Here is a 25,689-nt window from a genome sequence, read left to right as displayed (position 1 = left end):
TTAGTGTTTTCATTTTCTTTGGCTAAATACCCAGAAGGGAAATTGCTGGACCATATTGTAGTTCTGTTTCTAATTTTTTTTTTTAAAGATTTTATTTTTTTTTCCTTTTTCTCCCCAAAGCCCCCTGGTACATAATTGTATATTCTTTGTTGTGGGTCCTTCTAGTTGTGGCATGTGGGACGCCGCCTCAGCGTGGTTTGATGAGCAGTGCCATGTCCGCGCCCAGAATTCGAACCAACGAAACACTTGGCCGCCTGCAGCAGAGCGCGCGAACTCAACCACTCGGCCCTGGGGCCAGCCCCTCTGTTTCTAATTTTTTGAGGAACCTCCATACTGTTTTCCATTGTGACTGCATCAGTTTCCATTACCACCAACAGGGCGCAAGGATTTCCTTTTCTCCATGTCCTCCCTGACACTTGTTGTCTCTTGTCTTTCTGATAATAGCCATTCTAACAGGTGTGGGGCAATATCTCACTGTGGTTTTGACTTGCATTTCCCTATGATTAGTGATGTTGAGCACCTTTTCATATGCCCCTTGGCCACCTGAATGTCTTCTTTGGAAAAATGTCTATTCAGATCCTCTGCCCATTTTTTAATCAGAGTTTTTTGGTGTTTTTGCTATTGAGTTGTATGAGTTCCTTATGTGTTTTGGGTATGAGCCTCTTATCAGATATATGATTTACAAATAGTTTCTCCCATTTGGTAGGTTGTTTTTTCCTTTTTTGGTGGTTTCCTTCGCTGTGCAGAAGCTTTTTACTTGGATGTGGTCCCACTTGTTTATTTTTGCTTTTGTTGCTTTTGTTGTCAGATTAAAAAAAATCATCGCCCAGACCAATGTCACGGAGCTTACCACCTACGTTTTCTTCTAGGAGTTTTATCATTTCAGGTCTTCCATTCAAGTCTTTCATCCATTTAGAGTCCGTTTTTGTGTACGGTGTAAGATAGTGCCCAGTTTCCCCAAACTCTCATCTGTTGTCTTGTACAAGTTTTATAGGTTTAGCTCTTACGGTTGAGTCTGTGATCCACTCTGCGTTCACCTTTCTATGTGGTGTGAGGTAGGGGTTCAGGCTCACTTTTTTGCATCTGGCTATTTGGTTGTTCCAGCCGCTCTCATTGAAAAGATTATCCTATCCTGCTTGAATTGCCTTGCAACCTTTGTCTACAATCGATCAATGATGTATCTTAAAGATAAAAATAACCAGAGGCCTAGACCTTAACTTGAATCTGTGGAAGGGCCTCCTGACTCTTATTAGCAGTTGTGAAGCGATGCCTTTGAAACCCAGAGTGAGGCCCCTCCAGAGCGCTGGCTCCTCTGTGAGAGCAAGAGTGAGTGCATGCTGTGCTCCTGCACTGAGGGTGGGCTTCCTGCACACAAGGCTTCTTGCTGTGTGGGAAGGGGCAAATGCCCCACGCACAGCGCCGCAGCACCGTGTGTCTGGAGCGTTTACCATGTGCGTGTCCTTCGCCTGCACAGTTCTGTGTGCGGACATTGACCTGAGGGAGGTGCTCAGACGCACGAGCATCGCATATGCGGAGGCTCGGTGCAGTGTTGTCTGAAGCCCTCACTGCAACAGCCCTGACGTCCAGCTGTCGGCGCCTGGCCACTGGGCCCCGAGTGGACATGTCGTGGCTCACCTGAGCAGTCCCGGCCGCGTTTTTGAGGAATATTTAATTCGTATGTTGTAAGTGCATATGATGTGAAGGAGAGCACAGCCAAAGCAAGCTTCCAGGGCCAGTTCCATCTTGTGATTAAAAACTCCTGCATACTATAACATTCACCGTCTTCACCATTTTTGGGTGTCCAGTTCTGTAGCATTAAGTACATTCACAGTGTCGTGCAACCATTATCGCTATTTCCAAACCTTTCAGCACCCTGAACAGAACTCTGGAGCCATTGAGCAGTAACTGCCATGCCCTTTCCCAGCCCTGCTGACCTCTGTCCTGCGTTCCGTCTGTGAGTTGCCTCTCCTGGGTATTTCTCAAAAGTGGAGTCAGACAATGTGTGATCGCTCATGACTGGCGGATCTCACTGAGCATCGTGTCCTCCCACCTCATCTGTGTCGGAGCAGGAGCCAGGACTCCACTCCTTTCTGTGGCTGATCCTTTTCCATTGTGTGGACAGACCCCTGTTTGTTTCCCCACTCACCCGTCCTTGGACCCTTGGGTGGTGTCTGCCATTGGGTTGTTGTCCACAGTGCTGCTGTGAACGTGGGTGTGCAAGTGTCTGTTTGAGTCCCTGTTTCAGGTCCCTGGATGTATACCTGGCAGTGGAATTGCTGGGTCCTGTAGTAACTCTGTTTAGCTTTCTGAGGAAGTACCAAGCTTTTCCTCAGCGGCTGCACCATTTTCCCTTCCCTCCCAGCGGGGGCCTCCTGACCGTTGGCCTCAGGTAATTGTGTGGGGAGGGACAGGAGGTACTGGCTCTCCCTCAAGGTCCCTCCCAGCTGGCGCGGAGCCTGCACGGGGCCCCTCGAGGCTCCCCGACTGTCGTGGGGGAGGGCGCAGCCTGAGGGGTGCAGGGGAAGGAGCCGCCTGGCGCCTTCAGCCCCTGTCCTTCCTCTCCCCGCCCGTCGTGTCCTGCAGGCGAGCGAGGACAAGGTGAAGCAGCTGGTGAGGGAGATCGGCCGCGAGATCCAGCAGCTCAACATGGCCGGCTGCTACTGGCTGTCCGGCTCCACCATCGAGCACGTGGCCCGCTGCCGCGGCCTGGTGAAGGTGAACCTGTCGGGCTGCCGCCTCACGTCGCTGCGCCTCTCCAAGATGCTGTCAGTCCTGCAGCACCTGCGCTCCCTGGCCATCGACGTGAGCCCCGGCTTCGACGCCAGCCAGCTGAGCGGCGAGTGCAAGGCCACGCTGAGCCGCGTGCGGGAGCTCAAGCAGACGCTCTACACGCCGTCCTACGGCGTCGTGCCCTGCTGCACCAGCCTCGAGAAGCTGCTGCTCTACTTCGAGATCCTCGACCGCACACGCGAGGGCGCCATCCTCTCGGGCCAGCTCATGGTGGGCCAGAGCAACGTGCCCCACTACCAGAACCTGCGGGTCTTCTACGCACGGCTGGCCCCCGGCTACATCAACCAGGAGGTGGTGCGGCTGTACCTGGCCGTGCTCAGCGACCGCACGCCCGAGAACCTCCACGCCTTCCTCATCTCCGTGCCTGGCAGCTTCGCTGAGAGCGGGGCCACCAAGAACCTGCTGGACTCCATGGCCCGCAACGTCGTGCTGGACGCCCTGCAGCTGCCCAAGTCCTGGCTCAACGGCTCGTCCCTCCTCCAGCACATGAGGTTCAACAACCCCTTCTACTTCAGCTTCAGCCGCTGCACGCTGTCCGGCGGCCATCTGATCCAGCGGGTCGTCAATGGCGGGAAGGACCTGCGCAGCCTGGCCAGCCTGAACCTCAGTGGCTGCGTGCACTGCCTGTCGCCGGACTCCCTGCTCCGCAAGGCGGAGGACGATATCGACAGTGGCATCCTGGAGACGCTGGTGGCGGCCTGCTGCAACCTGCGCCACCTCAACCTCTCGGCCGCCCACCACCACAGCTCTGAGGGCCCCGGCAGGCACCTGTGCCAGCTGCTGGCCCGGCTGCGCCACCTGCGCTCCCTGTCCCTGCCCGTCTGCTCCGTGGCCGACTCGGCGCCGCGGGCCGACCGCGCCCCCGCCCAGCCCGCCATGCATGCCGTGCCCCGTGGCTTTGGCAAGAAGGTCCGCATCGGCGTGCAGTCCTGTCCCAGCCCCTTCTCCAGCCAGGCGGTCCCTCAGCCGTCCTCCGTGTTCTGGTCTCTGCTGAAGAACGTGCCCTTCCTGGAACGCCTCGAGCTGATCGGCTCCAACTTCTCCTCCGCCATGCCGCGCAACGAGCCCGCCATCCGCAACTCCCTCCCGCCCTGCAGCCGGGCGCAGAACGTCGGGGACTCGGAGGTGGCCGCCATTGGCCAGCTGGCCTTCCTGAGACACCTGACGCTGGCCCAGCTGCCCAGCATTCTGACGGGCTCCGGGCTGGTGAGCATCGGCCTGCAGTGCCAGCAGCTCCAGTCCCTCTCGCTGGCCAACCTGGGCATGATGGGGAAGGTGGTATACATGTCCGCCCTCTCGGACATGCTGAAGCACTGCAAGCAGCTGAAGGACCTCAGGTGAGGGCTGGGCGGCTCCTCCGTGGCCTCTGCTGCCTTGGAGGAGGCGGGGGGAAGCGAGCGGCGTGACTTTTGGTTTGGCGAGTGTTTGCGTCCCTGCTGTGCACCTGCCGAGACGAGCAAGGTGCAGGCCTGTTTTCCAGGAGCTGAGTCCTGCGGGTGGGCGGCTGAGCAGGCACTGTGTGCGACGCTGGGACTCAGGAAGGTGCCGGGGGCTTGGGGAGCAGTAGTGGGTGGAGCCCAGGGAGGGCATGCAGGGGGTGCTGGGGCCTGAGCTCCCGCATTGTCCTCCTTACTGTGGCGGTTTGAGTGCTGGCGCCATGCGGGGCTACTGTGTACGTGATCTTGTTTAATATCACACCACGAGGTGAGCAGCATCGTTCCCATACAGCTGAGCCTGCACATGGGGGAGGCAGGATTCGAACTCCGGGCTTTCTGCCCAGCTTGGTGGTTCTGAAGGGTGTGTAGGAGTTAGCCAGGAGATGTGGGGCCAAGACTTTGTGGAAATGTTGGTGGTGTGTGCAGACCCCCAGAGGTTTATAAACATGCCGTGTGCTCCAAAGCTAAACAGTTCCGAGTGGCCGGGCACCGGGGGAGGGTATGGGGGGCAGCAGGTGAAGGTGCTGAAGGAATGTGGCCAGCAGAGGGAGGGGTCCCATTTCCACGTAGACGGGAGGGGCCAGGCTGGAGGAGACAGAGAGAGGGGCTCAGAAGGGAGGGCCGCACACTACTGAGGGGTGACGGTGGCCTGGAGCAGGATGGCAGGGCTGGCTGGAGACAGCGAGAGGAGGCAGGACCCACGGCCTTGGAGAGCTCCACCCCACGCCATCGTCATGGGCACACTGGCAATTTCCAGAGCCCAGACGTGAAATGTATTCCCACCGAATGACGCCATGGAGTGAAGGGTGTTCTCCCAAGGCACCTGCCTTTAAAGGGTGAGCCTTCTTGAGTCATATTTGAAAATCTTGACAGATCTGATCTTGAAAAATTGCATTGTTTCCCAGAAACTACCCAAAATGTAGTAACGAGTGTGACGCTGAAGCTGCTGGGGTGTTCGGGGGTGACATCAGGGGCACTGGGACACGTGTGTCATTGTCCCCACGACGGTTAGTGCTCCCTTTGTGCCTTCACCGAGGGCCAGGTGCCGAGCCGAGGGCTCTCAGCACCATCTGATTTCGTCCCCGCAGCAGCTGTGAGGCGGGCCTCTCTGGTCCCATTTCACAGACGGGCCGTGGAGGCTTGAGGGCTGAGCTGAGAGTCACCCTGGTCAGTCGAACTCTGAGCTTGGCCTTGGCCCTCAGCGACGCGCAGTGGAGACAGCTGTGTCCTTTGCACACCTCCCCTCCCCCCCTCAGAAGGCGCCGTGCGACAGGAAATGAACCAGGTTGGAGCCCGAGCACAGAGGGCTTCCCTCCCGCACCCTGGAGCCTTCGTGGAGAGGCAGCTGAGGCTGTGTCCTGGGCGTCCCAGTTACACTTGTGCTGAGTACGCAGTGCTGAGTGTTCAGAACCCCCGGTTTAGAGTTTGAGCTTGGTAGCCGCGTGTGTGTGTGTGTGTGTGTGTGTGTGTGTGTGTGTGCGCGCGCGCGCGCAGGCTGGGCTCTGCACGCAGCTTCCCAGCCGCTTACGGAGCTTGCTAGGGGGTGATATAAGACGTCATGAGGCGGTTAAGCACGTGCGGTGGGCAGAGTTGCCGTTTCCATTCCAGGGCCCTCTGGGGCCCTCCGTCCTCCTGCAGGTGCAGGGGTGCCCAGGGGGGCCACCCTGGGTCCCTTGGGGTGAGCACCACAGGCTCGCTCTTCACTGCCCAGTTCCACCCACTGTCCTCCCCCCGCACACCTCTCCCTCGTGGCCAAGTCGCATCTTCTGTGTTAGTTTCTCTGGCTTGGGTTCCTCTCCTGCCTGGTTGGGGGTGCGTCCCCTTCTTTGAAGGATGGGCCTGGCCCCCCGATTCAGAGCCTTGCTGGCTGCCTTCCCGCCCGCATCCCTGTCTGCAGACATCAGGAGACAGCCCCTCTCGTTTCATTGGTTCATCTCTTTCCAGTGCCTCCTCCCACCTCCTCTCCTCCTGTGCCTTCACTGTCCCATCACCAGCCTTTCTGGAAGGCGTGGTGACAAGTGCATGGTCAGTGGGCCATGTGTAACTTGAAGCTGCAGGTGGATCATGAAACGCATTTAACAAATGGAAAACTCCCCAGGTCTGCTGTCCTGTGACCTTGTCGGAATTTCGTGATTGAGGATGGAATAGGCCTTGGTTCAGGGAGCCTGAGGCACTCGAGTGTCTGAGTTCTAATTTAACTAAACCCGGAGCCAAGGTACTCCTGGACGTGTCGTTTTTGCCATCAGTTTTTTTGCTTTCTTGCCAGCCCATTAAATCTCACGCCTCTTCCAACCATGGGGTCAGGCTGTTTGGTCATCTTTGGGGAGTGTTGGGTAGAAACAGAAATCATGGGGTTGGCCCGTTGGCACAGTGGTTAAGTGCACACATTCCGCTTCTCCATGGCCCCAGGGTCACCAGTTCGGATCCCGGGTGTGGACGTGGCACGGCTTGGCAAGCCATGCTGTGGTAGGCGTCCCACATATAAAGTAGAGGAAGATGGGCACGGATGTTAGCTCAGGCCCAGTCTTCCTCAGCAGAAAGAGGAAGATTGGTGGCAGATGTTAGCTCAGGGCTAATCTTCCTCAAAAAAAAAAAAGCAACAGAAATCAACGAAAGTAAAATAAAGTAACTTGCTCACGTAGTCAGAGTACTCAAAGGAAGATAATGGAAACCAGTGACTCTCTGCCACCGCCCGCCCCGCGTCCAGAGCATTTGTTAAGTGTCTGCTGCCTGCAGAGCCACCTGGAGACACAGGGCTCCCAGCTCTCACAGGCTGCTGGGCCCATCACCCCAGGCCGGTGCTCGCCGGGCCACTTCAGAGCTGCGCTGCCTGTGGAGAGGGGAGTGGGCCTGGCATCCGAGCTGGTCCCCTGTCCCCGCGCCCCCCTCCTCCAAGAGATGGGCCCTGGCCCTGCACCCCTGCGTCCAGTGGAGGGAGGCCCCAGGGAAGGGACCCATGCAGGGACCTTGGAGTCACACAGCCTGAGTGCACCTCGGGCTGCATGTGCCCAGGCCCTTCATCTGTAAAGTGGGGCTGTTCAGATGAAAGGACTTATCCTCATGAGGCGTTTAGGACGGGACTCGGCGGCCATGGCACACTTGTGAATCCTTATCTCCAGCAAGTGCTGGAGCGCCTGTCATGCCAGGGGCTGTGCTGGGCACCTGGGACCCTGAACAAACAGCAGGGCTTGTCCTCGGGGAGCCCACATTCGGGGGAAGAGAGCCCAGCCTGAAGGTGAGAGGGAGGGTCCGTGTGGGGCTGGAGGGTACAGATGCAGGGAGGCCACGCAGGGCCGGGGTGCCTGAGTGTGGGGGACAGGGTAGGTTTCATGAAGCGGGGAGAGTTGAGCGAGGAATGCAGGGAGTCGAGTTGGCAAAGCAGAACCTGGGGGAAGAATGTTCTGGGCCAGGCAGGTGGAGCCGCATTAGCCAGCACAGTGTGCACGAGCCACGGGGCAACTTAAATTGAAATGGATTCACGTGAAATAACATCAGCGGTCGGTTCCTCAGCTGCATTAGGCCTGTTTCGGGTGCCCGGAAGCCGCCTGTGCCTGTGGCTGCTGTACTGGCCGGGGCACACGTGGGATGTTCCCGTCTGCACAGAGGTTCTGTTGGGCAGAGCTGAGTTAGCGCCCGCACCCTGAGGCGGGGTGTGTGGACTCTTTCAGGAGCGGCCAGCGGCCGGGTCACTGGAAGGACGCTCTCGAGGGGAGAAGAGGGCAGGGTGCGCGGCTGTGCTGCCGCAGACAGGGCGCCAGGACAGGAGCCTGTGTCAGGCCTTCAGTGAGGGACGAGGCCAGAGCAGGGTCGGGGGGGGCCAAAATGGCCAGATTCTGACTTTACAGAGGATTTGCTGACTGACCCGAGGCATGCTGTGGGTGGGGGGCGTCAAGGTGGGTCCAGATGGTGCTGAGGCTCCTGGCCGAGCGGTGGCACCGATGCGGCTGCCATCGGCCGGGAGGAGAAAGGCTGTGTGGAGCGGCTGCACATGTGCAGGGCTGAGTTCAAGACGCTGTGGACCCCGCGGAGGAGCCAGCGCGTGGAGCTGGGAGATGTCAAGATTGGGCCTGGGGACTCTCAACGAGAGTTGCTCAGGAGCAGGAGCCTGACGCAGGCGGGGAGGGCCGGTGTCCGGGAGCTGGAGGGAGCGCTGGAGTGGCGGCTGCTGCTGGGTTGTATTGGCATGCTCGTGCCGGCTGCCGGGGGCTTCTCCCGTGCCTGCAGCTGTTGACCCCTTGGACGTTTCAGCAGCCCGAGGGTGTAGCTGTTATCGCTCCATTTTGCAGCTGAGGAGATGAGGCGCAGAGGGCACTGAACGTGTCCAGGTGGTGCAGCTGGGAGTGCTTCCTGCTCAAGGGCCGTTGGGTGTTGAGCAGGGGGGCACAGCAGCGTTCACTGGTTACCTAGGTCACCTCCGGGGCCTGGGACATGATCCTTGTGGCTGAGCGTCTTCTCCAGGAGCACGGCCGTGCTTGTGATGTGAGTTTTGTGGCCGGGGAGGCCTGCAGGACTCAGGATAAATGGATTTTTTGGGTCAGCCTGAGAACCCGACCACCGCTCCTAATGGCCTCTCTCTGCACACCGGCGGCTGAGAACTGCTCTGATTGGAGCGGGGACTGCCTGTTCAGAACAAACACCAGGCTCTAAGTCACGGCCAGATGGCCCCGTTCCCCTGGATTCCTGCCCTCTGCAGCAGCCACGCCTAGGGAGGCCGGAGTGAAAGGAGCAGGTGGTGCCCGCTGCCCGCCGCGGGCAGGAGCTGCAGAGAGGAAGTGGTGTGCCAGCTTGGGAGAGGCTGGCGTGCTGCTCCTGGGGCCACCTCCCCGGGCCACTGCTGCGCTTCCCTGTGGGACGTTGCTGAGATGGCCCCCTCGGGATCCCAGGCTGGCCAGCTGCCGCCACTGCTGTCCCCACCAGCGAGGCCTGTGAATCTGTGCCTGGTGACAACCGGGGCTCCTGGCTTGGAGCTGCCTCCGAGCAGCCAGGGCTGCTCCTGCGGGGAGGCGGTATGGGAGCGTGTCGTCCTGCTGGAGCCTCCTGGGTCCGGATTCATGGTGCAGCTCGGCGGCGCAGAAAGAGGATTGCAAGTTGGGCCGAGCAGGGCACTGTCTTTCCCAGGACTGATTCGGCCCTGCCTTGTGGAGCAGGGAGGGAGGGCGTTACCCTGAGTCACCCTAGCCTGCTGGTGACCTCGGAACCGGGGCAGCGTCTGGGCGGAAGCGAGAGGGCTGTTTCGGAGCCAGGCCCTGGAGGCTGTCCCGAGACTGCCCTGGAGGCCTGGGCGCTGCTCGGGGCCTGGGCAGTGGCCAGCAGGTGAGATGGGGCCGCCCACGCACCTGCCTGAGCCCGCAGAGCCTGTGGAGACCCAACCGCCTCTCCGGGCCGGGCTTTGGGGGCCAGAGCCTTATAGACCCAAAGGTCGAGGGCTGGCTGGGAGGGAGAAGGGCCAGGCCCCCCTCAAGGCGAAGCCGACCACGGTGGCTACCTCCTCCTCATCCCTGCTCTAGTCGCAGATGCTGCCACCGGCGGCCACCCGCGAGAGGTCAGTTCTGCCAGCCCACCGTGCAGAGGGAGAGACAACGGGGGAGTGGACAGACACTCCTACCAGGCCTGTGCGACCGGGCCACCTGTGGCAGGTGGCTTCCTGCAGGGTGGGAGAATCTGGAAGTGGCTAGCTAGTTGAAAAAATGTTTGAGTGTGTGTGTACACACACACACATGCACACACGCACGCACACACACTCTCTCTGCCTTCTTGGTTTGTGACCCAGGAGGCTGGAACGAGATCTTCAGCGGGTACACAGCCCTGCATCGCCACCTAGTGCCCGAGGAGCCACAGGGCTGTCCTCCCCGCTGGCCTGTGGCCACCCGCTTTCCTGCCTGCTCCATCGCGGCTTCCCCTGCTCCAGGGACAAGCCAGCGGCAACTGCGGCTCAGCGGTGCTGGTTCTGGACTTTTGCCCCACTCGTTTTCCCACTTTCGGGTCTGCCAAGGGCTGCTTACTTTAGGATTTAAAAAAAAATTGTTTTTAAAAAATAGAAACAAATACTGCGTTCAAACATTTTCTCTAGAAAAACCAGCTTCTCAAGAAACTCACGCCTCTAGTTGGGCCGACATTTGCCTACTGTACGGGCTCTGCGTGCCTTCGGTCGTTCCCTTGTCCTCGGTTGGGGTGGACCGGAAGCCCGCGCCCTGGGTTCGCCCCCACTGCTTCAAGGGTGGAGTCGTCAGTGGAGGTGGGGGGTGAGGCTCGTGCTCCACGTCTCTCCGGGGCCACCACTCGCATCTCACGCTGTGGCCCTGGGAAGCTCTTCTGGTGTCTGTGCCCAGAATGGCGCTGCCTGCCTGCCTGCCGCGCCCCCTGCACGAGAGTGAATATGGGGCTTTTTGAAATCGTGCCCCAGAAGGACGCGCATTTCCCCCCACAATCTTAGTGTCAGGAGCTTCCTAGAATTTCTGCTTACATTTAATTAGAATTAACAGCCAGCCTCCTTGCCATGTCCCGGTGCCTGGTGGCCCCCCTCGGGCAGCTGGGAGTACGTTCCAGCGTGGCAGGAGCTCCTGTGCCGCCTTTGCTCCAGATGCCAGGACGATGCCAGAATATGGCTCGTTCTCACAGACCAGATTTTAGAACCCCTTCTCTCGTCCTGTGACTTATCGGTGCCCTGGGCCTCAGGGCAGTGGAGACTGGAGTGTGAGCTCTCTGCGGGTCGTGTTTGGGTTGAGGATGGGGAGCCCATGGACGGCCCCTTGCCCGCATCCTGGTCGTCACCTTTCTCATGGTGTGGCTGTTTCAGAGCATGTGGGCTCTCCCTCCACCTGGGGTCTTGGGGGCTGGGATGGGGACACCCTCTGTCCCCAGCGCAGGCTGCTGCCTTTTGGGGGTGGGCGTGGGCATGTCTTGCTCACCTGGAAGTGTCTCTCCTTTTATGATGAGAGCCCCCAGCTGCAGCCCGCCTTCTCAGGTGTCCCAGGAAGTCACCAACCTGGCCTCGCACGTAGAGAGGGTCTTGCCGGCTGTCCTGGTCCACCCAGGGGTCTGTGTCTGCCCAGTGGGCAGGGCTGAGGCTCAGAGAGCCCATGGTCCCGGGCCGATGCTGTGTTTCTGCAGGAGTGATATGCTCAGGGCCTGGCCCTTGGGGGTGGCTAGATGGATTTGCTTGGCTGGACTCGGGGGAGACTCAGAATGTCGAGGGACAAGAATAGCGTCACCCTGGCGTGTGGCAGTGTCTCCAGGATGGGGGTGGCAGCGTGGCCGAGCGCCGCCCTGTGCCTAGTCTCCAGGGCCTGGTTGCTTGCTGGCGAGGGCCGGGTCCCCACCGTGATCCACATGAGAGCAGTCAGTGGCCTCGGCGGCTCGTCCCAGTGGCCGCCGTTTTACAGCATCCTCGTTCTCAGTCACTGAGTTCAGACATAGGAGACCCAAAGATGCAGGAAGCCCATTAGCGAAGGGCAAGTACCTTCCTCATGGATTTCGTCCTCTGCCTCATGTTTCCTTCCCTCCCGGCTTTCAGAGGCAGTGGGCTTGGGTCGGCTGTGCTTCGGGGCTCAGCCCATAGGGGCGGCTGAGGCCCCCGCCTCTGTCAGCCGCTCCCCCTGAGCTGCGACTTCTACCGACGTGCCCAGATCTCCATCATCCATGGAAGGCCTGTCCCCACCCGCCATGGCCCCTGTGCCGCCTTCTGCCCGGCTGTCCTGCTTATGCCACGAGCCTCGAAGCTGCTCGGGCCAGGTGACCAGTGACTCCCCACCGCAGTCAGAACAGGTTTTCTAAAAGCACTGAGCCGTGCATGTCTGAGAGGGACCGACGTGCCGAAGGCTGTGAAATAAAGATGGTTCCCGGAGCCCGCTTCTGCTCTCCAGCGCTGATTGTTGCTAACAGGTTTTCTTCTGGGAGGGTTTTGCACAGACAAGCTACACGTTAATCTCTCTGCTTGAGGCCGTCTCGGTCTCTGTGGACCTTACCTGAGAGGTCTCTGTGCTCTGTCAGCGCCTTCGGTGCCCTCTCCTTGGTTCCCGGGTTAGTATTCTGGGGCTGCCCTGACAAATGACCGCAAACCAGGTGACTGAGAACGCCAGAAATTCGTCATCTCGTGGTTAGGAGGCCAGAAGTCCGAGGTCAGGTGTCGGCAGGGTTGGGTCCTCCTGGAGGCTCTGAGGGAGAGCCTCTTGCAGGCCCGTCTCCTAGCTTCTGGGGCTGCTCACAGTGCTGGGCATTCCTTGGCTTGTGGATGTGTCACTCTGGTCTCTGCCTCCGTTGTCACATGGCGATCTCCCTGCATGTCCCTGCCGTGCCATGCCTTCACGTGGCCTTCTGGTGAGGAACCGGTTACTGGGTTGGAGCCCATCCTGATCCAGCATGATAGACCCAGCTTCCAAATAAGGGCATGTCGCAGGGGTGGGGTCAGGACTGCCACATGTCTTTTGGGGACACGGTTCGGCTCCCACCTGCTCCCCTCCCCATTCTCCAGGCTCTCAGCCCCCCTCCATTCTTGGGTGCTCCCTCAGCCCCTGAGTCCCGTTCGCCCCCCACCCCACATTCTTTCTGCTCTCCCCTGACTCAGCCTGGAGGGGTGACAGGGCCTGCAGCCCAGCAGCCCCCCATGAATCCAGGCGTCTTCTGGTTCCACATCTGTGTTCCCAGCTGCCGGCTGAACTTCCCTGTTGCTTTTCATCGGTGCCTCGCACAACGTGTCCCTACCGCATCACTGTACCCTCGAAGCCGTTCTGTGCTTCCCGCTCTCTGGGTGCACAGACTCCCAGGGAAGGGTCTGGAATGTTTCCTCCAGGTCCTGCCCTTGCTCCCTGTAGCCAGAACCTCAGTGCAGACTCATGGCTCCTCCTGCCCTGCGCCCAAGCCCTGCCCTGGTGGCCAGCGTGCGTCATGCCTGCGCCCTCTAGAGCAGGTCTGACCTGGTGGAACCCTCCCGTCCTTCCTCGTGTCTGCAGCTGAAGTCTTAGCTGCTTCTGTGGCCCCCCCCCACCCCCTGGCCATGGGTCTGTCCACCCTTCCTGGCATGGTCGGAGTGGCCCCACCCAGCTCAGGTGCCTCCCCCTGCAGCCGTTCCCTGCCTGTCCCTCCGTGTCTCGTGTTTGGTCCTGAGGAGTGAGCCGGGCTGTGCGTCTCTGTGTCCCCATTAAACTGTGCTCCTGAGGGCAGGGACCTCCTGTCAGTGCGTGTCTCCAGCCCCTGCACCTCAGTGTTTGAGGAAGGGTGGGTTGCCCAGGGGCTCAGTTGGGTGCACCGAGCAGGTGGCGCAGCAAACGCAGCTGGCTCTTGGCTCTGAGCAGTGTCTTGGTTGGGGTCTGTAGGCTGTGGTGGGCTGGTCGCATTGGGCCTGCAGGGTCTCCCCTGAAATCAGGATCACCAAGGGAGACCCTGGGTGTCTTGAGTCCTCACTCAGCGCTGCAGGGGACTGTGGTGTGGACGGGCGTGGGGACAGCTCACCTGGGTCCTCTTTAGCCATCCAAAGTCATGGTGGGGGCGCTAGGCCAGGAGGCGCCCTCCGCGTGCGTCCGTGAGCACCACGGGCGGGCGGGCGGCGCGGTCTCACGCCTGCTCTCTCCCCACAGGCTGGAGCAGCCCTACTTCAGCGCCAACGCGCAGTTCTTCCAGGCGCTGAGCCAGTGCTCCGCGCTGCAGCGCCTCTGCCTGGTCTCCCGCAGCGGCACTCTGCAGCCCGAGGCCGTGCTGGCCTTCATGGCCCGCTGCCTGCACGTCGTCGTGTGCCACATGTTCACTGGGGAGTCCCTCACCACCTGCAAGAGCCTGCAGCAGTCCCTCCTGCGAAGGTGAGTGGGTGCGGCCGGGCCTGGGGTGGCCGGGAGGCCTTGACAGCGTCCCCGTCCCCGTCCCCGAGGGGGTCTTGCTCACCGCTCCTCCCTCAGGCTTCGTCGTGTGCCCAGCCGTGATTTCCTGGGCCTGACAAGTGCTGGCAGTGGCGGAGTTCTGAGCCGGGCGGTTTTCTGGCTCTGCAGCGCCTCCTGTCCCCGGGCATTCCCTCCGCCACGCGGTGAACTCTCTGCCTCCTAGGAGCCCCCTCCCCACCCAGCACGAAAGTATTCTTTCCATCTTCTGGCTTCCATAACGTAACCTCCTATGTCCCCATGGTACAGTGACCAAGACTAGGAATGCACGGTGCCGGACCACCAGTCTGCCTCAGGCCTCCGAATTGCGTCCCTCTCCCGCTCAGGGCCTCTTTCTGTTCCAGGATTCGGTTTAGCACCCCTCGTCACACGCACTTGTCCCGTCTCCTTGGCCTCCTCCAGGCCGTGGCGGTCCTCCGTCTCTCCTTGGCTTTGGCGACCCTGACCCTTTTGGAGGGCCCTGGCTGGGTGTGTGGTAGAAGGTCCATCACTGTGGGTTTGTCCCGTGTTTTGGTCCAGAAAACCACAGAGGAGATGCTGTGTCCTCCTCAGTGTGGCACACTGTGGCAGTGTTACGTCTTCTTGCTGGTGGCGTTGGCCGTGACCGCTGGGTAGGCGGTGTCTCCAGGTGTCTCGGCTGTGAGGTCTCACCGTTCTGTTTCTCGTTAGTAACTGTCCTGTGGGGAGACGCTTCGACAGTCTGCAGACGCCCTGTGTCCTGAGACTTTTGCCCGCTGGTTCTGGCACCCACTGTGGGACCTTGCCAGTGACAGGTTACTCTGAGGTTTTCCTGACGGCGGTGTTCTGTTTCCTTCGTTCCTTGTGTGTTTCTTAATGGGAGCTCTGCGGTGGGAAGGACCTGTCCCCTCTCCCCAGTTATTTATTTATTCAGTTGTTTCCCAGGTCCCTGTAGACTTGCAGGGTTTTATTTTATTCACTGGGTTTGGTCCTCTGCTCCCAGTGTTCATGTTGCTGCTCACATTGTTCCAGATTTGGCCATGGGTGTTACTTCAAGTAGGTTTTTCTTTTTCTTTTTTTTTTTTGAGGAAGATCAGCCCTGAGCTAACTGCTGCCAATCGTCCTCTTTTTTTGCTGAGGAAGACTGGCCCTGAGCTAACATCCATGCCCATCTTCCTCCACTTTATATGTGGGACGCCTGCTACAGCATGGCTTGCCAAGTGGTGCCATGTCCACACGCGGAATCCGAACTGACAAACCCCAGGCCGCCGAAGCAGAACGTGTGCACTTAACCGCTGTGCCCCCTGGCTGGTCCCTGTGTGTGTTTTTGAGTGTGAAGCCGCACTGTGGGTCTCAGAGCTCTGTAAGAGGGTGTACTTGGAAAGGCGCGGCCCCTCAGCCCTCTTCCCGCCGCCCCCCGGACACCAGCCTCCGTGGTTCTCCTGCGTCCTTCTGTGTGTCTTCTGCACAGGTGAGCCGACACACAACGTGTTCCCCTGTCTCTTCCTTTCTTGGACGCACTTTGCTTTTTCGCTCACCGATATATCCTGGAAATCTGTGCTCGTCAGTTCATACGGCTCTTGCTCATTCTTTTTACACTTCTGCATTCTTTTTGTTTATTGTGATAAAATACACGTAACAAAGTTTACCATTTTAACTGTTTTTAAACCATCACCACCGTCCATCTCCGGGTCTTTCTCATCTTCCCAAACTGAAACTCTGTCCCCATTAAACCCTAACTCCCCACCCCTCCCCCAGCCCTGGCACCCACCCTTCTACTTTCTGTCTTTATGAATTTGACTGTTCCAGGGGCCTCATAGACGTGGAATTCGTTCTTTTGTGTCTGGCTTTTTCTGCATTCCTTTTGTAATTTATTTTAAGAAGCTTAAAAAGTAGAAATAAAGGACCATCATGTATTGATTGGAGTAAAGCCCCTTTGACTCCCTGAACATACCAGGATGAGTTTGCTTTTTGAGTCTCTGAAGTGCATCCCGGTGTCCACGGGAAGCACCGGCTTCTGTTCCTGTGTGTGTAACGTCCGCACGTGTGTACCACTGCGCAGGGCGTGCGCCCTGGGTTTTCATCAGCGTTGTGTCGAGATCTGTTGTCGCTGCTCGTGTGGAGCTGGTGCCTCCCTGTCTCGTGCTGTTTCTGTGTGTCTGTTCTCTGGAGGGAGAGTCTGGTTGTCTCCAGTGTTTCCTCTGTCCTGGTGAACGTCCTCGTGTGGGTCTCCCCGTGGACAGGTGTATAGGTTTCTAGAAGCGGCATTATGGGCCGTGTTCGAGGATTCCCACCGTGCTCTCCAAAGCGGTTCTCCCGAGCTCGGTGTTGCCTGAGATTTGCAGGAAGAGGCGGCGTTCACAGCGTCCACTTCAGTGGAACGCTCCAGACTCCACGGCTTCTCGCCTGTGAGCCTCTGTGGCACCCCAGAAATCCCCTGGGCGAGGCGGTCTGTGTGCGGGCAGGGAGGTCAAGCGCAGACTCCCAGGGCTGCTGAGCCTCCTGACGCACACTGGGGAGCGGGGGGTGGGCTTTAAGTCTCCTGTGTTGGCTGCGGTTGCTTGATGCCAGCCCGCTTCCCTGGGTCTTGGGTAGAAACCCTCGCGCAGGCTGATGGGCCGGCCCCGTGAGAGAAGAAATTTTAAATCAGCAATCTTTACCTTTCTCATCTAAGCCGAAGTCCTTTGAGATGCAGAGATTTTTTTTTTTAAATTAGAGAGGAAGGTATTTTTTTTTAAATTTTTCCTTCTTTTTCCCCAAGTTCCCCCAGTACATAGTTGAATATTTTAGTTGTGGGTCCTTCCAGCTGTGGCATGTGGGACGCCACCTCAGCATGGCCTGACGAGCAGTGCCAAGTCCGCGCCCAGGATCCGAAGCGGCGAAACCCTGGGCCGCCGAAGGAGCGCGCGAACTTACCCACTCGGCCACGGGGCTAGCCCCCAAGAGGAAGGTATTTTTTAATTTTAAAGACTTTTTGATCCACATGATATAAACTTTACCGTTTTAGCCATGTATAAGTGTGCAGTCTCAGTGACACCGAGCGCACGCACGATGTTGTGCTTCCGTTAGCACCCGTCTCCAGAACTTGTTCATCTTCCCAAGCTGACGCTTGGTCCCCGTGAAACACTGACTCCCCCCGCCCCAGCCCGCAGCCTCTGTCCCACTTTCTGATTCTGTGAATTGACGCGAACATCTTTGAACTCTGCATTTTTCGTGACACTGCACTTTGTTTAGGTTTAGAAGCTGTGGCTGCTTAGACGGCTGTGGGTAAAGACGGTGCATTTAAAAACGGTTCTCTTTCTCATGGGGCGGTGTTTGCCTTCCCTGCCCTCGGTTAGGGGCCTTTCTAGAAGGGCTGTGTCCTCTCGCCTGCTGTTCCCCACAGACCAGGCCCCACTTTCCCTCGTGAGAGCAGCGTTCCTGGAGGAGGAGCCGGACCTTAGAGAGGCCCCCGAATTTGGCCGCAGTCAGGAGAAAGGCATCCTGGAGAGAATCTGACCCGAGCTGGTTGTCTGGGGCATGAAGCGGTTAGAGACCTCTCGTGAGCCAGTGCCGCTGGCCACTGAAGTCCGGGTACCCTGAGGAGGCCTGAGTGAGTGTGCCCTCGTTTCAGTGTGGCCGGCCGAGAGGGCGGCAGCTGCCCTCCCCAGTTTTCTGTGTTCCACGGGTCGCGGGATGTGGCAGCGGGAGGCCCCGGCTGTTCCCAGGATTCCAAGCAGAGCCATCGGCCGGGAGGTCTCTGGAATTGTAGGTTCCAACGGTCCTATGGACAGACCTCAGTGGGTCCTGTCGTCTTTGCAGTTTGCTGCGGAATTTCTCAGCAAAAATCCTAGCCAAGGTTTTCCCCTCCCTGGGTGTAAAAATACTAGGTGTTTCTAATATTTCTAAAAGTTTTGACTGTGTGTCAAGCTGCTTTAACTGAACGCTCCCCATGGCTCCATCAAGCAGAGGCCGTTGTGGCCAGCGGGCCCGGGATGGAGGCAGCATGTGGCTTTGTCGTCTGATGGCTTTTGATTTACCACTGCCTTGTGGATTTTTCTGTGTCAATAAATAAAGCTGCAGCTGCTATTTTTTAAGGCTGTGGTACCCCTTGTGTGGCTGTCGTGGTGGTCCCTGTGGCCGTCAGAGCCGACGCTGTGTGTGTCTTTGGCTCCTTCACCTTCGACCCTGATTTCCGGGCTGTGAACCTGGGCAGAGGCCTGAGGTTGGTGGGACATGCTCCCCGCTGCTCCCCATCGTGTCACCCCCCCCTTGGCGTCCTTGTGCGGTGACATGGAGCTCACGCCTGCCGGGTACTCGGTTTTCGGAGGGCTCTGTGGGACGCAGGCTGTGGAGCACTCGCCACGGGGCTCTGGGCTGGATGGGAGCTGTTGGGGAACGGGGTCGAGGGCAGGCAGTGCGGCCGCGCCTCCGCCCAACGCTCCCCCTCCGCCTGCTCGCTTGCTCCCTGGGCTGGTGGGAGAGGCGATGAGGACGGCGCTGCCCCAGCTCTGCCCTTCAGCTGCTGGGAGGAGCGGTGTTCCCTCCTCACCCTCGCCACCTTGCAGTAGGTCCCCCAGTTCCCGAGGGCTCCAGCCTTCAGGGAGCTGATGCCTCCCTGGGGGGTGTGTTCTGCCAAAGGGGCTTGCGCAGGGCTCGTCACTCCCTCCTGTTGCCGAGAGCCAGGGGCTCGCAGACCCAGCCTGTGGGGGAGTCTGCCATTTCTCAGCCCTGATGGCTGTCCTCCTGTAGAGATAGGGACCAGCTTTGGGAGTTCCTGCTTTTCCCACCAGCTGTGTGCACAGGAGCTTTCTCCAAAGGGGGGAACATCTGACGTCAAGCCGTTCAAAAGAGCTGTGCTTGTGACAAGAAAGGGTCCGAAATCCCCAGCCCCTCGCAGGCGTCGCTAGATGATGAAGCTGCTTTGTCCTTCTGATCCTCAGAATCTTTCTCAACACAGTGATTCAGGCCATTTGCTCGGACCTGGCACTGGATGCCAGTTCCTGCCTGAAGCTTCTCTTTCTCGCCCTTGGTTCTGTCCACGAGGTCCCTGTCAGCTGCACCTCTTCTGCCTGCAGCCTGCTCCTGTCCTCGTGGCCTGCTCGAGTGTGGCCTCCCTGTGGCTGTGAGGTCCCTCCTCCGGCCTCTCGGACTGTACACCACCTGCCCTTTCTTAGCGAGCATAGCACTTCACCCCAAATGTTATGATGCTCTTTGCGTCCCCCTTTAGATGATGAGATTTTGAAGGGCTGGCGTGCAGCAGCTCTTCTCTCCTTGTGCATCTTTGTCCCCCCAGCACAAGGCTGACCAGGGCCGGGCTCACCGGTGCCCCAGTGGGCACTGGTCATGGTGGGTACCTGGGGCTGGTGACTGCTAATGCCTGGCGCGTGGTCTTTGAGACCAGATCCGAGATTGGCCTTGGTTAAGTGGAAACCTGGATGGAAGTTGTACCCGTCGCTCTGTCCCGTGTGTCCCAGCACCTGGCACAGGCCCGGGCCTGGGGCGGGGACCCACCGAGCCCTGGTGCCAGCTGAGGGGCGCGGAGGGCGCTCTCCGGGCTGAGGGCTGAGCACCCTCTGCTCTTGCAGCACACACTCCTTGAGCCCCTGCTCTGTGCGCCATCCTGGGTGCTGGCCCTTTACCGAACACTGCCTCTGTGCCAGCATCGTGGATTGCCTTTGTTCACGCCTCACGAAAGCCTGGTGAGGTACATGCCATTAGCCCCAGTGTGCAGATGGGGAAACTGAGTCTCCGAGAGCTAGGCGAGTAGCAAAACCAGAGTTTGCATCCTGAGGGGAGAAGGGCACCTACACCCTCGGGGGGCTGTGCCCCATGATGCTCAGGGCCTTCCAGGGCCGTGTGGGTGTCTCACCCAAGACCCGAGCCCCCCAGCCTGGCAGAGGCTCCCAGCGCTGAGGAATCGTCAGAACCAGGTCTGCTCCAAGCCTTTCACCCGGGTCATGCTGCCAGGGACAGGGCCGAGGGACAGCCCCACAGACACGGCGAGGCCCTACTGTACATCTGCGCTGAAACCTTCCCGCACTGCCCGGGCTGGCCCACTGAGCCCGCTGCCCACACTGTGCTGTCTCCTTGCCCGGCTAGCAGCTCAGATCACGTCCAGGGGCCCTGCTGGCCTTGCCACCACTTCCAGGTGCAGCCCCTCTTCTCTTAAGGCCTTTGCTGCAGGCTGTGCAGTGGGGTCCCAGCTGCTCTTCTGCGAGGCCCTCAGCAGATGGCGCCATGGCTTGCTGTCCCTGGCGCACTCCTGCTCAGGGAACAGCGGGTGGGAGGGCCCCCTGGCCCGGCCCCACTGCTGCTCACCTGCCCGCTGCCCTGTGCTGCCTGCAGTCTCGCCCGTCTCTCCGTGACTCGGCCAGCGGGGCTGGTGTTGTGTCGCAGTCCTGGTGCTGGGAAGTATCACCCCTTTTCTCCATCAGCACACGTCTGGCCTGCCTGTGGACGGGTCTCAGCCACTGGTTGTTGGCGGCCCTTTCTTCTTGTCACCCTGCCCTTTGCAGGTTGGGCACCACGACCTGTAGCTCTGGCCCCTCCTCTCAGGAGGCAGTTGACCACAGGTGGGTGGCTTTGGCGGCCTCAGTTGTAACACCCATTAGAGCTAGTCCTGGAGGTGGTGGGAGGCGAGGTGTGTCCAGCACCGAGCACGGTGTCCTGACCAGCATTTGCTCTCTATTTCCTCCTCCGTGTCTTGACTCTGCTCTTTCCAGTTTGAAATGTGAACTCTGGACCTTTCTCTGACTTCTTGTGGCAGATAGCCCCCACTAGGTTTTGGAGTGACTTTCTTATGCATCTTCCCCCCTCTTGGCCCTGCAGGTGGCCCCAGAGCTGGTCTGGCTTTAGAATTGGGGACGGAGGCTGGCCCGGTGGTGCAGCGGTTAAGTTCGCATGTTCTGCTTCTCGGCGGTCCGGGGTTCGCTGATTCGGATCCCTGGTGTGGCCATGGCACCGCTTGGCAGCCATGCTGTGGCAGGTGTCCCACGTATAAAGTAGAGGAAGATGGGCACGGATGTTAGCTCAGGGGCAGCCTTCCTCAGCAAAAAGAGGAGGATTGACAGTAGTTAGCTCAGGGCTAATCTTCCCCTCAAAAAAAAAAAAACGAATTGGGGACAACGCTGCGGAGAGTGGTGGCTCTTTCTGGGCTCTGGGGTGCCTGGTGCCCTCCCCTGGGGCAAGGCAAAGCTTTCCCGCCTGCTTCCCTCCTTGGAAACACCCCCAGCTCACTGTGTTGGAGTGTTCGCCCCGCTTCCCTCCTGGCCTCATGGACAGCCTGCCCAGTGCTGGAGCCAGCGTCTCCGTTTCACCTCCCGTCTCTCCGAGAGACCCGGCTGAGTTAATGCACAGCCGCCCCGCCCATTTGAGGGAGCCAGGGTCTGCAGGGGCCTGCCCGCCAGAGGGGCCGTCTGGCCCCTGGTCAGCCTGCGGCTTGGGGAGCGTCAGGAGCAAGGGGCTGGGCTGCGTGGTGCTGGCATGGGGCTGCCCTTGGACCCCTCGTCTCCTGCTGTGCCCCAAGCCGCACCTCTGCCGTCCCCTCCTCAGACACTGCAGCCGGTGGGGAGGCCCTTCCGAGGGCATTTCCGATTTCCCCTGCCTCTCTCATTCATGAACGTTTCCTGCAGGCGTAGTGGCATCTGGGGTTGGGTGAGGGCAGTATCACTCTTTTGGTTTCTGATTCTCTTTTGGTTTCAGACGGGGAGTGACAACAGCTCACTTTGGTCCATGTGGCATCCTGCTGAGGTCAGACCCACCTGCGCCCTCAAATCCCACAACCCGGGCTCACATGCTGGCCTCTTCACTTCCTGGCTCTGTGACTTTGAGCGAGTTACTTCCCTCTCTGAGCTGAGTTTCTTGCCTCTGAAAGAGCAGCCGTCATCCTCACATTGCTGGGACCTGGTGGTGCTGCCCTGGTGGGTGTCACACGGGGTCCCTGATAACCACGTAGTGGCAGTGCCTTCTCCCCGCCTTGCAGATGGGGGAACCCAACTTTGCGAGGCTTGGGGCTTGCTGCCGTCATCCTCCGAGCGAGTGGCTGAGCCGGCCTTGGGTGCTGGTGTGGCCGTTCTGCCGCCCTCCGCCACCTCCCGCGTAACCCGAGGTGCCCTGTGGGGATGGCAGAGGCAGTTCCTCAGCGAAGCGGGAGGGTTGGGCGGAAGGGGCTCGTGTCAGAGGCGTCCTGGTCGGGGCTGGGAGGCCACTCCGGAAGGCGCCGCTTGGGCCCCTTCCCAGTGACCCCCACTGGAGCCCAGCATGACCACGTGGAGGGGGCTTGGGCAAGGGGCAGCTGCTTCCTGCGGCCAGGCCTCCTCTGAGCTCCTGGGCAGCTGTCTCTTTCCTTTGCAGCCACGTCCGGCCTCTGGGATACTCCTGTGCTCATCTCTAGCCCCTCCAAGGAGGGCCAAGCCTGGGGGCCCATGTTTTGGGCCCTGACGTCTCCGTGTCCGTAGCTGGCAGCATCAGGGGAATGCTGGCTCTGAGGCTGGCCGAGTGCTCTCTGGAAGGTGATGGTGGCATCCCAGTGCCAGCGCCCTTGGGGCCTTGTCCACTCCCAGTCCTTCTAGGAGTGCGTGCTTACTTGCTGCTGACCCTGAGGGTTTGTCAGCCGAGTGGCCTTGGGTCCGGCGGTCTAGCCTCCTTTCTTGAGACGGCGGGAGCCCTGTCCCTGGGGTGGGGGCCACCATTGTCCTCCAGCCCCTGGGCTTGTGCACTTCAGATCCAGCATTCCACGAGACGGGTCACGTCTCTCTGCCTCCGAGGAGGCCTGGGGGAAATTCCTTCCCCAGGGTGGTCCTGGGGGCGTTCCCGGCACGGTGGTGTGTGGACAGGAATGTGGGCCCGTGAGCCGACAGGCGGTGGCCGGCCGGGCGAGTGGGGCGTGTGTGTGTGCGCCGGGCTCTCTCGTCGCTGCCTGCACAGCTGCCGCGTGCCCCGCACCCCCGGCTTAGCTGGTCTGTGTCTCTAAACGTGTGTAGAATCGAGTCAGGTTTACAGATGGAGCCATAAATTGCTTAAGTCTGGGGAACACTGGGAGCTCTAGAATCGGAAGTGGGTTTTACGAAGTGGATTGAGTGCTGTTTTGTAGCCTTCGTTGCTGTTAGAGGAGGCAGCCGAAGGCTATCGCGTCGCCAGGCCTGCTGCCCTTCCTGGCAGGTCTCGGCATCAGTCTGTCGTTCCTCCCCGGAGTGCCGATACGCCTGTGTCACGGAAAACCTGGCCAGCAGGGCGCGGCTTCTGCAGGTTCAGCTCAGGGAGGCCTTGGCCTTCACGCAGAGCCTGGTGGCTGGCGGGTTCTGGCTCCATCTGTGGGGACGCCCAAGGGGCTGGATCTGGGGGCGGGCAGGCCTCGGGCCGGGCTTCCTGGGCCCCGCTGCAGCGACTAGCAGAGGTGGCAGGTGGGGGCAGGGAGGACCGTCAGGCCTGACCGTGGCCCCCGGCTCCTGGTCAGCGAGTGGCAGAGGGGCAAGGTCTCCAGGACCCTCCAGGGGCAGGAGGCCCCTCCTGCCGCCGGGGGCTCTTTCTTGGCTGTCTGGGTGTAGAAGAGCAGATTGGTGGCCCGGGAATCCTCCCGGTGTCACTGGAGCCCCCGTTTTCCAGGTGCGGCCTCTGGGAGAGCGTCGCACGGTGACTGGCTGAGTGGCAAGTCTGGGCCGGGCCCAAGGGCTGCTGTCTGCAGTCAGGCGCCTGCTGCAGGAGGAGCTGCAGGCTGGTGATGAGCCCACAGCCGGTGACAGGAGCCCTGGGGGGTGAGGAGACGAGACCGTCGGGCGGTGCCGGTCCCCAGGGTCAGTGCTGAGCATCAGGGGTCCTCCCCCCAGTTCTCTGCTGGCTGGTTCTGCTCTTCCCCTTTTTCTTTCTTTTTTTTTTCACTTTTATCGTGGTAAAATATCTATAACATAATAATTATCATTTTAACCATTTGTAAGTGTACAATTCAGTGGCACGAAATCTTGTACCCGTTACCATAGTGTGTAGCAAACCTTCTCATCGTCCCAAATAGACACAACACCTCCCCGCCCCCTCCTGCTAACCACTCTGCTTTCTGTCTCCATAAACTTGACTCCTCTGGGGGCCTCATATAAGCAGAATCAGACAGTATTTGTCCTTTTCTCACTGCCTTGTTTCACTCAGCATAATGTCCGAAGGTTCACCCATGTTGGAGCATGTGTCAGAATTTCCTTCCTTTTTACGGCCAAGTAATATTCCATTGTAGATGGACCACATTGTGTTTGCCCATTCATCTGTCGATTGTTTCTAATTTATATGTGAAGTTGAATATCTTTGAACATTTTTAAGTCATTTGTAAAAAATGACAAAGCAGGAAAAATGATCTGTGAGTCGTGTCACAGGCAAAGGTGTGATTCTGTGAGCTTCCTGCACACTAGTGAGGACGAGATGGAGGGGCCGAGGGCTACAGATGACTCTTAACCCTATGAGAAACGCTCAACCTCACCCCTAAGAAAAACATAGATTAAACTCTTTACACTGAGAACAGTTCTGTTTCTAGAAAGTTCAGGAGCAGGTGCTGGTCCACTCTGGTAGAAGTCAAGGTGGTGACTGCCCCTGGGGAAAGTCTTGGTGGGGCCCCTGGGATGTGGCCAGCGTCTGACTTGGTGTGGGCGCTGGGCTCACGGGGGTGCTCCGGGCCACACGTTTCCGCGTGTACATCGCGCTTCAGTATAAAATTAATGGTGGCAGCAGGAGCACACGGCATTTTCCGTCCCCACAGATGAAGACCACTCCATGTGAGTGGAAGGAGGGGACAGGCCCCGTCGCCCATGGCAGGAGGGCCACCTCTGTGGAGACTCAGCTGGCAGCCGATCGGAACTCACACCCTTGACCCACAAACCTCCCGCCTCTAGGATTTGGTTCTGCAGACGGGCTTGTCCACGTGGTTTCCACAGTTCTTCATGGCGGCGCTGTTCGTTTTAGCAAAGATTGTAAACAGCCCAGAGGTCGCTGAGCAGGAGACTGGAGAGTGAATGCTGATGCCCCAGTCAGTGGGATGGCGTGGGCTGCTGAAGGAATGAGGAAGCGCTCCATTTCTGTGTAGGGAAGACCTTTCAGTGCAAAACAGCAAAGTGTGTTGAAAACAAAAGTAGAGCATGCTAGATCTTCTTGCTTGCGTCTGCACAAAGTATTTCTGGAGAGGTACAGAAATCTATATTGTTCTGCCCCGGGAGAGGCAGTGGGGTATCTTTTGGGGGAGGGGGAAGGGAAGGGAGCCCCAGGGATGCCACAAACTGATTCCTCTGCATTCTAGTTTGTTCTGAAGGCGAGGTGGCCCCGGCCTCCCTCTCATTCAGGCCTCTCTGGTCCCAGAGCCTTGCACTCGTGTGACCCGGCTCCAGTCGTCCAGGGCCCAGGACTTACAATCTTGTCCCTCTGTGTGTGGGACCTGGGCACGCCACAGCGGGACAACAGCAGCCAACGCAGTGTTTCAAACCCCAGGCGTCTTTCCCACCTCTTTGCTCCGCGCGAGGACGGAAGCAGCCCTCACTGTCCTTCCTGGCCATGAGGGGAGGACTGTGGGGCCGAAGCAGGGGTCCCGGCAGGTTCCAGGCAGCTGTGGGTCTGGGCGGGTTTAGCGGGGAGCTCGGAGGGCGCGCCTGGCACCCGGCCCTCGGCCCGCTGCTCCAGGGGTCTGAGTT

General features: G+C 59.3%; 1 protein-coding gene across 1 annotated transcript in view; it reads left to right on the top strand.

Moving 5' to 3' along the window:
- Positions 1–25,689, top strand: part of FBXL18 (F-box and leucine rich repeat protein 18) — a 39,956-nt gene that overhangs the window by 7,459 nt on the left and 6,808 nt on the right. The window contains exons 3-4 of the mRNA XM_046667495.1: positions 2,584–4,127; positions 13,799–14,017. Of these exons, the coding sequence (XP_046523451.1) occupies positions 2,584–4,127; positions 13,799–14,017 (1,763 nt within the window). The remainder of the gene's footprint in view (positions 1–2,583; positions 4,128–13,798; positions 14,018–25,689) is intronic.

The sequence above is a fragment of the Equus quagga genome, chromosome 7, assembly GCF_021613505.1.
Source record: "Equus quagga isolate Etosha38 chromosome 7, UCLA_HA_Equagga_1.0, whole genome shotgun sequence".
NCBI classification, from domain to species: domain Eukaryota; kingdom Metazoa; phylum Chordata; class Mammalia; order Perissodactyla; family Equidae; genus Equus; species Equus quagga.
Note: the sequence above shows the minus strand (reverse complement) of the source record. Positions and strands in the feature narration are given on the sequence as shown.